Genomic DNA, 12,473 nt, shown 5'->3' on the forward strand with positions numbered 1-12,473 from the left:
AGCCTGCCTGGAGTGCCTTGGTGCAGTCCTGTGCCACCTAAGGGCTCTGCCTACAGCAGAGCAGGTGTTAGGACTGTGTCCCCAGGGGCACTGTAACAGTCCTATTCCATGTGAGAATACTATGTAATGCTTGCACTTAATGATGTCTATGGACTTCACATTTCTCAGATTGTATCCTTGTAGTATGGTGCGTGGATGCACATTGTATCTGGTTATCTTTTACTCAACTTTGCATGGGAAAAACGTCCTGAAATACTGTCTTAGCTATCTTTTGACAGTGATTATTATAGAATTATTTTAGAGAGACCAAACAGGAAGAATTCTTGGAAAAATGCAAAGTTACCCTGTTCCGTTCTTACTGATGGTCTACAGCTTGATTCTCTGGTCTCTGATGGCCTTTCTTTCCTTTCCTCCACACACAGTTCAGCTCTGGACCATGGGGAACTACCACTGGTATCTCAAGCAAAGCCTGCCCTTCAGCACCAGTGGGACGAACCAGGTCGTGTCTCTGTTGTGGGACCCGGTGATGCCTGGCCGACTGCATATTCTCTGCCAGGGCTGGCGTTATCTATACTGTGACTGGCACTGGACCACTGACCGGAGCTCTGGAAATAGTGCCAGTGACTTGGCAAATGTGGCTGTCATTGACGGAAGTAAGCTGCTGGGAAATGTGTCATGAACATGCATGTCCTGATCCAGGGCCTGCAGATGTGCTGGTTTAACCAAAACAGTGGGGAAATACCCGTTTGGTGTTTGCTGTGTTTGATGTGTTACAACTGGGAGCATCATTAAATAGAAAACACACTCTTCAGAAAAACCCTAGTTCACTCCACCCAGCTTCCCTGTTCAACCAGACTTATAACCTTAGACATTGACTTGTCTGGCTTTTGAAGTTGAAGATTGACAATTTCCTCCTTTTAAAGAGAACAGTGGAGCCATGTGGGTGGGGCAGTGGGTCTGGTAGCCTTGTATTGGCTGTACATTCCACTGTGTTTGACTTTGCTTTTTGTTTTAAGAACTGTAAACTTATCTCTTTCTCTAGGATGCTCAGTCACATCCTAGATATTTATCTTCTGTGGGGATATTGGTGTTTTTAATTAGGTGTAACCATCAGTGGTAGAGAACTGGATTGCCAAATGAGATAGCCATAGACAATTTGCTATAGACAGTTTTGACACTAGGTGTTCTGTATGGTGCTTTTAATACTGCTTTCTATAATCCTGTTCTATACAGAGAACTTAGTCATGCCTTATTACCAATTTATACATGAAAACGCTTTTTATTGGTGTGAGGGGTGCCTTTGTTAGATGGAGTCTTGGTATGTAGCCCTGGTATTCCCTGTGTAGGCCAGGCTCCTTCAGCCCATGACAGCCCTTCTGCCTCAACCTCCCAACTGTGGCCCTTCTGGTTTTGGAGGTATTGTTACTCTAGTTTCGTCTAAAGCTGGAACTTTGACCTCTTGGCTTTTTCGCCCTGATCCTTGGCACCTGAAGTTTGGGCAGTGTGGATCTGGAGGCCACGCTAGCCAGGCGCAGACAGAGCACCAAGCACCCATACTCTTTTTATGCTTATTAATGAGGAAACAGCAGAAGTTTCCGTGACGAGCTGCTGCATGCCTCCAGCACAGTTATCATAGGTGCTCAGTGATGCTTCCTGTCTGCTTTTACACACCGAACGCCCACATGGCTCATCCTCATTTTCATTGTGTAGACAGGCTGTTGGTGACGGTCTTCCGGCAGACTGTGATCCCACCTCCCATGTGTACCTACCGGCTGCTGATCCCACATCCGGTGAATCAAGTCATGTTCTCTGCGCCCCTCAGAAAGAGCAATGACCTTGCTGTCTTTGATGCCAGTACCCAGATCTCTGTCTACAAGTGTGGTGAGTGGAAACACCCTGCTGCACAACCGTCACAGTGTGGTGTCGTCTCAGTGCCAGTGCTGCCGGATTCCAGTCTAATTGATTTTCACAGTCATCGTATTTAATTGGTTGCATGTTCTTCTCTTTCTATCTTACTTGGTTCATGTATACATTTCCCTGTGCCTTGATGATCCTGAAAAATCCTTTACTTGAGAATAACATTCAACTCTGGAAATAGTGCAACATTGTCCTGTTTCACAGATTTCCCTGCCTTCTCCTTCCTTTGTACACAATCACACACAATCTTAGGACTCTCCTAGGAGCAGTCAGAGCCCTTGCCTGCTTTATAGAGGTGTGTACGTGTGACCATACAGAGGCAGTGCTCATATGTCTATGTCTTGAAAGACTTAACATTTGGTGTTATTTCTGAGGGTCTGTGATTGTGCCCTGACAGATGTAGCTTTGGAGTTTCAGTGAGGACAAGCCTCGAAGTGTCTGAGAGAGTAATCAGACCTAGTCAGTTCACAGTGGAGTTCCTGCCTTCACATCAGTTCTTAAACAAGCAGCCTGCTTTTCATGGGAATCCTCTCTGGACAGATCACCAGCTTCCCTGGTTTCAGTTCCACTCTGTGCAGTGCTGATGTTGCGGCTTTTAAATAGGTCATGCTCACGTTCATTGCCAGGGCTATAGCGTGTCAGCTGGTAAGTGCTGCGCAGCACTTTTAAGCGTAGAGTGACACAGAAGAAAGTGAGGGGAGGGAGGTAGTAGGCTGTTGGGGGACAGTGTCCCCAGGACAGCTTCTCTGTGAGGCAGTCCTTGAGCAGAGTCCTGGGGAGGACCAGAGAGAGAAGTGGCACATGTGGACAAGAACATTCCAAGTAGTTGGGTCAGTGACCAAAGGAGGACAGCTGAGGGGCGAGTGGTGGGTGGGACTTAGAGGTGGCAGGGAACAACTCTTTCAGGGCCTTGAAAACCTTTTCTCTGAATGAGCTAGGAGCCATTAGAGAGCTTGTGACAGGGTGCAGGGTTTTAGAGGATTGTTTTGGGTGCTGTGTCAGTGAACTAGGTTAACAGTGGGAAGACTGTCTATGAATGCTGAGGACTGTGGAGGGTGTGAGACTACTGAGAGATGGCTGGGGACAGTGGAGATTGATGATAGTGTTGGGGCCCTGCTGGTAAATGCTGTGGCTGAGATAGTATTAATGGAAAGTAGGTTTTGATGGAGCCTGAGCTGGAAAGGTGTGTTGAGATTGAAGAATGAGGTTGTAATGTCATTGTTTTTTAGATTGCTTCATTGGTCCTCTAGAACCCACAGGTTTTAGGATCCTACATTCTTGGTGTTAGAGCAAGCTTGCAGTGATATTTGCATTTTTGTTTCCTAGGTGATAACCCAGACTTGGATCCCACAGTGAAGCTGGGAGCTGTGGGTGGAAGTGGATTTAAAGTTCCTCTTAGCACTCCTCAACTGGAAAAGAGATACAGGTAGGTTCTTAAGTATTTTTGTGTCCCTGGGAGTAGGATCAAGTAGCCTTTTCTCCTGAGTTCATCCATCCTGTGACTGGGAAATGTGAAGACGGTCACTAGCTGAGCCTGGTAAGGGAGGCGGTCACTTAGTCTCCTGGTGCTCTATGTTCCCACAGCTGCCTAGGGAGACTCCCGTGGGAAAGACACCAGGACGCAGTTGCACTCACTCACGTAAATGCGGATATACATGGTGCTAGTTGTGAATGACCCAATTCAGCCTCTATCTTGGTCTTATTCCAGATTACAGAATTTCTGGGTGTTGTAATTTTAGACTCTCAGGTTGAAATCAGAGTGCACTTTCCTGTTGATGCAGCAGTACGAATGGTTTGGTATAATTAAGGACCTCAGGCCCACTGGAGGCATTTACAGAAGAGCATGGAAGCCAAATCCTAAGTCCCCGCTACAGAGCACCAACAAATAAGAGAACAGAATTGGAGAATAGCTAACAGCTCATCTGGGATCATGGACCTGCTAACTGCAGGAGCCAGAGTTTGATTCTATTCAGTTTGGAATGTTTCTGTTCTTAATTACTAGGTACACCCAGTACAAAATTAATAGAAACAAGTACAGCAAGTAAGAGAATCTAGAAATGGATTTTTAGGTATGAGTCATGTATCTAATATGTCCATAGTTTTCAAGGAAGTCTATGCTGTGGTGCCTGCATATGGAATGCTGGTGAGATTGTATTCCTCCGTTGTGTGCTCTGCTAGGCAGCTTCAGTTACCGCAGTGAATCCCTGAGATCTGGCAGTTTACAATGCAAAGGTTTAGCTTGACTCCTGGTGTTTGGGGCTCTAACAGCCTCTCGGCCCCATTGCTTTGGCTCAGGCTTCATGTTCGTAGCAGGTGATGGCAGAGACCCACTCCCCTCATGGCAGCTGTGGGTAGAGAACTGGACTCCCACACCTCTTAGAGTGATCTAAAACTTCTACTAGCTTCCACCTCCTTAGCATTCTGTTCTTTGTAGTGGTGCAGAGGTTAGAGTCCAAGCGTTAACGTATAGGCCTTGCGGGGAGAATTCCAGACCAATTTTTGTTTGGTTTTGGTTTGGAGACAGGGTTTCTGTGTGTAACAGCTCTGACTATCCGCCTGCCTCTGTTTCTCAAGTGCTGGGATTAAAGGCTTATGCCACCACTGCCCAGTTCTAGATCCAAATCTTAACATGTATTATGAAACCGCTAGACAGAGATACAATTCGGATTAAGAGTGAGGCAGTTGAGAAAGGGCTTCTTAACTTCTTCAGTTTATGACCCCTTTTCTACTAAGTTTTATGTGACCAAGGGTATATAGATAGGTAAAATAGTATACAAATCAAACATTTACTGATAATCATATTGGGACTGGGGAGATATCTCAGCCAGCAAAGTGCTTGGCTTGCAAGCATGAGGACCTGAGTTTGGTCCCCAGAAACTGCATGAAGAAGGCCAGGCTTGGTGTGTGCATGTAATCTCAGTTCTGGGGAGGTGGGAAGACAAGAGAATCCTTGGACTCACTGGCTGAGTGATCTCTCCTAATTGGTGAGCATGTAGGGAAAAGGGGCAAGCCAAAGAAACCCATTTTGGCCCTTTAACCAGAGCCAAAGAAATGTACCCTGACCCTGAAACCAGAGCCAAAGAAACACACTTTAACCTTAGAATTAGAGTCAAATCAGAATCGGAAAGAAATATGCCCTGGCCTTGAAATTAAAGCCAAAGGCTAAAAAGGGCAGTGAAAGAAACACTTTGGCCCTGAAACCAGACCCAAATATGCCCCTGATCAACTAAGGAGAAAAACCAATCAATCCCTGTGCAGAGAAATGAACCAATTCCTGAGCAGAAAACCAACCAATTCCTGAACACAAAATCTAGCCAACCTGAGCTCAAGGTACTGAAATCTGACCAATTCCCAATCTTCCTGGTTGAAAAACTCCACCCCTAAGAAACCCTATACCTGTTCAGTTTTCTGCTGCCCTCTTCCATTCTGGCAGAGGCAGCCACTCGCTGGCTTCTTCCCTCCCAATAAATCTCTTGAATGAGGTTTGGGTGAGATCTTCTTTCACCGGAATGGAGGAGAGAAGTAACAACTTTCCTCAGGAGCCAGAGAAGAGCAGAGCAGGGCTGTAAGACTGTCACTGGGGAAACCTTCCCCTAGTGGGGCAGAGTTAATACACTCTGGGGGACCAGAGCAGAACTGTAACGGCTTCCCTGGGAAAACCCTCGCCTGTGGGAGCAGAGCTGTTACATTGGGAACCTCTCCCTGGAGCAGGGCAGTGAGCTGCTACGCTTACGGTAACCTGTGGTACTCCTTGGCCCTAGACTGCCAGGATCCCTTTCTACCCAAGCTGCGATGCTTACAGAGCTCAGAGCTAGTGAGAGACCCTGGGGTGAATGGTATTCTTGGGGATGGCACCTGAAGTTGTCCTCCAGCTTGCACATGAACACATGGGACAGATAGACACATGTAAGAGTAACAGCCTCAGTTCCGTGGTGTGCATATAATTTTACTGTTTATTTATTCATCCCTATTAATTTTATTGTCTTCACATGCAGTAATGTGACCCCATGTGATGCTATGACCTATTATTTACACAGTTATGGGTTAGAATATATTAGAATATTAGAAATCAAGAGGAAGGAAAGTCCCTCATTCAGAGAAAATAGGAGGACATGAGTCTTCATTTTGATCCTTAGGGAAGAACTGCTTTGGGTTGGGAAAGAATTGGGAGGAAGCTGGTGAGAACCAGAGCCAGGAAGGCCTGTGTGGTGAGGACTCTGGGCGATCTGTGTGCAGTGGAGACAGTGGAGAGGGAGACCTGACTGAACAGGAGGAGCAGACCAGCTTCCTCAGCAGCTACTACTGACTTTGCCCCTGGACCCAGAGGACAGCAATTCTCCTTTGTGAGGTGGCAAAATGATGCCCAGATCAGGAAAGTGTTAGAAGCAAGAAAGCTGTCCCCAGTTTATTGGTTGATTTGATGTGAGGTGCTCTGGAAAGGGTCCTGTATCTTCTGAGGCAGATAACTGCTGGTGTCCGGATTGAGTGCCGACCATTGGTATCTTGGGAGAGCCCTGTGGTTTAGTAGCCTTGGCACAAGGGTGAGAATTTTCTTACATAGCCAGTTTCAAAAGAATACTCTTCAAATGTAAAGATCTTAGGATATGAGGAAGTGGATTTAAAATAAATCCTACATTCTTAAGTCAGGCAGACATTATTTTGGAGGGTTCTGGTATTTGGTATTCACATAAGGCTTTTTTCTTTATTCTTGAGACTTTGATGCATGTGTCCAATGAAATATGATCACATCTATCCCCCATTTCTCTCCAGCTCTGCATTGCCATTCCCCCTCCCCAAACGTAATCCTTCTACCTTTATGTCTCCTCTTTGTATAACTTACTAAGTCCTGCTAGTGCTGCCCATATGTGCATGAGTGTGGAGCCATTCACTGAAACCTGGGCTCCTACCCAGTGCCACATCCTCAAAAATGAGCAACTGCTGCAGCCACTATCAACTGCCAGTGGATCCCTAGGAAGGTTGGGGCCTGGAGTCGTCCATACCATCTATGCTACAGTTCAATGGCCTCTGCAGGTCCCTGCTGCTGCTGTGAATGTGTGATTGCGGTAGCCTCGTCATGTCCAGAGGACAACGTTCCACAGCCTCCTGCTCCATTCTTTCCGTCCCCTCTCCACAGCCCCTGGAGTCTTAGGACGTTAAGCCTGGTGGTTGGTGCAGGTGTTTTATTCAGGGCTGTAGCGCAAGTTCTGTTTCTCCAAATGATGAGTTGACTGTAGTTTCCCTTTATAAGGAAATGTTTTTAAAGTTCAGTGATTTAAAGCTTTGTTCTCATCTTGGACATTCTTTAATATTTGAAACAGAATTCAGCTTGGGAACGGTGAAGATGAGGAGGTAAACCCGCTGCAGCTGAGCCTTCTCACCTGGATTGAAGAAGCCGTTTTCCTGGCCGTAAGCCACAGTCATACCAGCCTGCAGTCTGCCGTTTGCCGTCTGACTGTGGCCCCTTCTGAGGTGGATGAGGAGCAGGGACAGCTGATTGTCAGGTACATGGTTCATTCATGTATTCAGTATGTAAAATTGGCCGTGAAGTTACACAGGGCAAGGCTTCCTTGTTAGACAATAGATCAAAATTGTGTCAAGAAATAGTAAAATGGAGCCTATCAAATATACAGAATATTTTTAAGTTGTGTATTTTATTTAGTTATCCACTGAGATTTCACAAAGTAAACATTAGAGTTTACTGTTGTTTTTAATAGATAATTACTGTGGTCAATTCTCATGGGCCAATGTAGTATAGAATCTACGTCTGCTTTTAAGTAGTAGCATCAGACTTGGCCCCCCTTTTCTCTGTGTGGGTTTGTTTACACTAGAAAGCCTCTTTCTTTGCCGGTTCCCCATCCCCGGGCCTGAGCGTGTTTGACTCATGACTTTACCTGTGTCATGTAACATTGTTGACAACCGAAGAGATTTCTGTCATTCAAGTCCTGGGGGATGGTAGAGAAAATTTCTGGCTAGCTCCCAGAATGCTTCAGGTTTCTAGTGGAAGACTGGCTGCTTTGTGCTCATTCCTTTGTAACCAAAGCCCTACCTGTTACCATGGTGATGTTAGCTCACAGCTTCACGCTGTGGAAGAAGCCTGCTGTGAAGATCTCTGTTGGCTGTGTTCTACATTAGATCCGTGCTGCCTGAGTTCCGCAGAACCCTGCTTTCTGACAGCACAGCAGTGGATTAGAAATGTCTACACTGCGTAGTTTCCACTGTCTTCAACATTAATGTTCTAAGTAAAAAAAGTCATTTGTAGTTCTGATGTTTTAATTTTTGTTTCTCAGAAGACTACTTTTTTGTTCATATAAAATACTAATGTCTCTAAGAGATGAAATGGCTCTCAGTCTTAAGTGTTGGCAGCCTGCATTTACTGTGGCTATGCACTGTAAGCTCTTCTGTGTGTGTTACCCATATGAATTCATTTATTCTCTTTACACCTCTTTGACATATGTGCCCTCAGCACTATGTATTGTGGTCTTGCCACTGAGGTCTAAAGAATCAGCTGACTGGTCTGGTCAAGCAGGAGCCAGATCCAGTCCCATTGTCCAGCTCAGTCTTCCCAGACTCTCTGGAAGGTAGTTTGTCCCTCATTAACTTTGAGGTATTGTTGGAGAAATTAACCGAGTTTTTAGAGTTTACTTCTCTGTCTTTGTTTTTTTTTTTTTTCTTCCTTCCTTCCTTTTTTTTTTTTTTTAAGTTGGTTAAAAATAAGCTTCCTGAATGGAATCCTAGCATTGGTTTTGTTTCTGTAGGTGCCTTCTCCTTTAAGAAATTGTACTTTTCTCCATCATTTATTTATGTATTTAGGGGTATTGAGGGTTGGACCTGGGACCCTGAATATGCTGGGGGAAGCACATATCCTCAACCTTCTTATTTTCTTTATGTTTATGGGTCTGTGCATGATGTACATGCAGTGCCATGGAAGCCAGAAGAGAGCATCAGATCTCCTGGAGCTGGAGTTATGAGGAGTTGTGAGCGCTCTTGTGGGTACTGGGGACTGAACTTGGGTCTTTTTAAGAGCAGCCAGTGCTTTAAATCGCTGTGCCGTCTCTCCAGCCCCACTCAGTGTTCCTTTTACTTATTTTTGAGACAGTGTTTCAATAAATAGCCCTGGCTGACATTGAATTCAGATTGTAGCCTAGACTTTTCTGGAACTTACAGTCTCCCTAAGTAGCTGTAAGATTGCAGGCTGATCTCACCAAACCTACCTGATGCAGTTTATTTATTAAGAATATTTAAGGAAGGTGGGTATTGTGGCACATGCTTTTAATCTCAGCACTTGAGAGGCAGAGGCAAACAGATCTCTGAGTTCAAGGCCAGCCTGGTCAACACAGTAAGTTCCAAGATAGTCAGAACTACATAGTGAGACCCTGTCTCAAAAACAACAAACACACACACCAACAAAGAATATGTAAGGAAATCAATACACTGCAGTACATTATAATGAGCTGCCACGTGAGTAGGATGCTGTTCCTTCAGGGTAGACAGCTAGCTTCCTGACTCTGGAAACAGGTAATCCCTCTCCATCTGTGAGCTTCCACTCTGTGTGTAAAGAATATGTGTTGCATCAGCATAGGCAGTGTATTCTGAAGTATCATTGTTTTCACTGTGGGAAAATCAGTGAATCTATTTTTAAGAAAGATTATCTCTTTTATACTTATCTCCTGTTTTTTTTTTTTTCTTTCTATGTATGTGTGTTTTGCTTTAGTTCATCTGTGACCGTGGATGGGGTCATCATTAGTTTATGTTGCAGTTCCAAAACCAAGTCATCAGTGGTCCAGCTGGCTGATGGCCAGCTACTCAGGTGCTTTTGGGGTGAGTATTGGAGTTTTAGGAAAGCAGATTTACAAATAAATAATTCTTAAGACTGTGTACTTGTGAGTATCTTGTCAGTGCTACTTAATTATTTATTGTTTTATTTATTTTTATTTTTTATTTATTGATTATTCCTAATCTTTTTTAGTTGTTATTATTGTTTTTAGCATACAAAGTGAAAGTTTTCATTATGACATTTCCATGCGTTGTTTTTGTTGATTGCCCTTCCCATTTCTCTCTCTCCCCCAATCCTGGAGGTCCCCTAACTCCCTTCTGCATGTTTGTCACTTGCATTCTGTTGCCCTCTTTTTTTATTTGCCCCCACCCCCAGGGCCTGTTCTTCCCACCTCTTGACCGCCTCCGTAGTGTCATGGCCTATATCTACACTCCATACGCGTAACAAAATTAAGTCTAGTGTCTTTGTATAAGAGAAGCGTGCAGTGCTTGTCTTTATGAATCTGAATACTTCATTTGGTTGTTTGTTGTTTTTTTGCTTGTTTGCCTTGCTGGATTCCAGCCCAGGGCTTCATGCACCCTTGGCAAGCACTGTTTTACTGAGTTACACCTCAGCTCAATGGCTAGGCCTCCTAGCCCAGGATACCATGCTGTAGAGCAGTGCTGACAGATCCAGTCTGCTCCTGTTTGAAATAGCCTAATGATGCTCTATCTGTCAGAAGTCCAGATTTCTGTTTTTTTGTGTTGGCTTCTTTTGGGGGGTGAGATAGGGACGTTGTTTATTTTGTCCTTTCAGTGCCTCACAGGAAAGAGCTGGTGAGCTATTTGTAAACTAAATTTGCCAATCTTACCACAGACTCACCGTCTCTGACTGTGGAACCCTGGAAGAATGCTGAAGGATTTCCTGTTCGATTTGCTCACCCTTGCACACAGGTGGAAGTGGCCGTGATTGGAGGACAGGTAAATCAACACAGCGCAGGGAAGTTCACCATGGGAACAGTCAGTGCCAAGGGCAGTGGGTGGAAAAGAATGGGTCTTGCAGCTGGACCTGTGTCACCACCAAATCCCTGGGTTGTGACAGGAGATTCCTGCTCCCTCTTGGCCCCCACCTTCTTCATCTAGAAAAGGGGAAAGTCAGTCTTGTAAAATTCTGGAGAAAATTAAGAGAAACCTCAAAGCTTGCCCTTAGTAGCCCACCTTTTCCAACAAGGCCACACTTCCCAGTCCTTTCCAAATAATTACAGCACTGGGAATCAACTATTCAGATACATGAGCCTATGAGTGCCATGGTCATTTAAACCACCATCTTTTGATACAAATAGGAGAGTGAAGGCAAGGAGCAAAGTATGATGGTAGCAAACAGTGAGGTGTTTGGGGATAACTAGAGGATGATAGTTAAAGTCTCTGAGGCAGTGGTGAGTGTGCTGAGACATAGAGAACACTCTTCCTAGAAAGGAAAGTAATCCCAGGAGAAGGTTCTGGAATTACCTGAGTTTAGAAAGATGACAGGGTACACGGCAGTACACAGCAGATGCTGCAGACCACAGCCCCTTCCTGTTGTGCATCCTGGTCAGGCCCCTGCCTTGAGGTGCGAGCTGTGCTGTTCTTCCCACTTGAGTTGGCACAGAGCATAGGGGACAGTTTTGTCCCTGCCAGGAGTATAAGTCACCGCTCAGCAAGACTCTTCACTTGACGTAGATGAACAGAAATGTTGGGCATGAAGAGAAATAAACACTACTTTTTGCTTTTAATCTGATAAATAGTTAGCAGTGAACTCCTTTACTCTCGCCTGAAAGGATACAGCTGTTGGTGTTTTTTAGTCATCAGAGAGATGTGTTTTCCGTCAAGTTGGATATGTGGTTCTGGCTGCCCAGAGGAGAAGGTTGGAAAGGGATGGAAATAAGAGGGGAGGTCAGCATAGACTTTTGGGTGTGCAGTCAAAGAGAGGAATGAGATCCATTCAAAATGAGTGGAGTCGATAGAGTGGCTTGCTCGATCGGGTGGTGGCATGTCCCTGAGCATGGCACTAGTTTTGTCTTAGCTGCCGACATCCAGTCCTGATGAGAGGCTCGGCATTGCAGAGCACTGGAACTGTATGGTGAAGACCACAGGTGTAAGTGCTTGTGAATAGGGTTGCGTGTAATTTCACTTTTGTTTCTTTGCAGGAGTGTGTCCTTGGTCTGACTGACAGGTGTCGCTTTTTCATCAATGACACTGAGGTATCTAGGCTTGGTTTGGGTTGGTCTTTCTCACATTTTTCTTTCCAAGTACAAACTCTAACTTCCCTTGGGCTTATTTTGCTTGTTGCAGGTTGCATCAAATATCACGTCATTTGCAGTGTGTGATGAGTTTTTACTGTTGACAACCCATTCCCATACCTGCCACTGTTTTTCCCTGAGATGTGCTTCACTTAAAAGTAAGCTTTTTTCTCTACAAAATGGGGGTATCCCCCTTTTCCAGTGTCTTGAAGTCTTGATGATTTTTAAATTCTTTATCTACTTTGGCTGTTTACCACAGAGTCCTGGTCTCATTTATTATCTTCTTTGATGCAGTATATATATTTTTTACATTGTGTTGGTGTGTGTGCAAATGTGCATACCTGTGCCTTTGTGTGTGAATGTGCATGTGGCCACATGGGTGTCCATGGAGACCAGAGGCATTGAATGCTCCGGAAACTGGAATTATGGTCAGTCGTGAGTTGCCTAGTGTGGGCATTAGGAACTGTGCTCTGAAAGAGAATGTTCCTTATTCCGAAAGGCCACCTTATTTTTCTTGTTGCTGAC

General features: G+C 44.9%; 1 protein-coding gene and 1 long non-coding RNA gene across 2 annotated transcripts in view; one reads left to right on the forward strand and one right to left on the reverse strand.

Moving 5' to 3' along the window:
* The window catches only part of Elp1 (elongator acetyltransferase complex subunit 1), a 59,590-nt gene that overhangs the window by 20,776 nt on the left and 26,341 nt on the right, over positions 1 to 12,473 (forward strand). Inside the window, exons 11-18 of the mRNA XM_048420234.3 lie at positions 423 to 653; positions 1,711 to 1,881; positions 3,244 to 3,343; positions 7,236 to 7,418; positions 9,629 to 9,735; positions 10,547 to 10,650; positions 11,856 to 11,909; positions 12,001 to 12,106. Of these exons, the coding sequence (XP_048276191.3) occupies positions 423 to 653; positions 1,711 to 1,881; positions 3,244 to 3,343; positions 7,236 to 7,418; positions 9,629 to 9,735; positions 10,547 to 10,650; positions 11,856 to 11,909; positions 12,001 to 12,106 (1,056 nt within the window). The remainder of the gene's footprint in view (positions 1 to 422; positions 654 to 1,710; positions 1,882 to 3,243; positions 3,344 to 7,235; positions 7,419 to 9,628; positions 9,736 to 10,546; positions 10,651 to 11,855; positions 11,910 to 12,000; positions 12,107 to 12,473) is intronic.
* LOC125390992 (uncharacterized) lies at positions 7,083 to 8,032 on the reverse strand. Its single transcript, XR_007228917.3, has 2 exons — positions 7,809 to 8,032; positions 7,083 to 7,483 (listed from the first exon to the last, which is right to left on the reverse strand). It is a non-coding gene; the product is annotated as an uncharacterized LOC125390992 (long non-coding RNA).

This window comes from Myodes glareolus, chromosome 16, assembly GCF_982192425.1.
Source record: "Myodes glareolus chromosome 16, mMyoGla1.1, whole genome shotgun sequence".
Taxonomy (NCBI): domain Eukaryota; kingdom Metazoa; phylum Chordata; class Mammalia; order Rodentia; family Cricetidae; genus Myodes; species Myodes glareolus.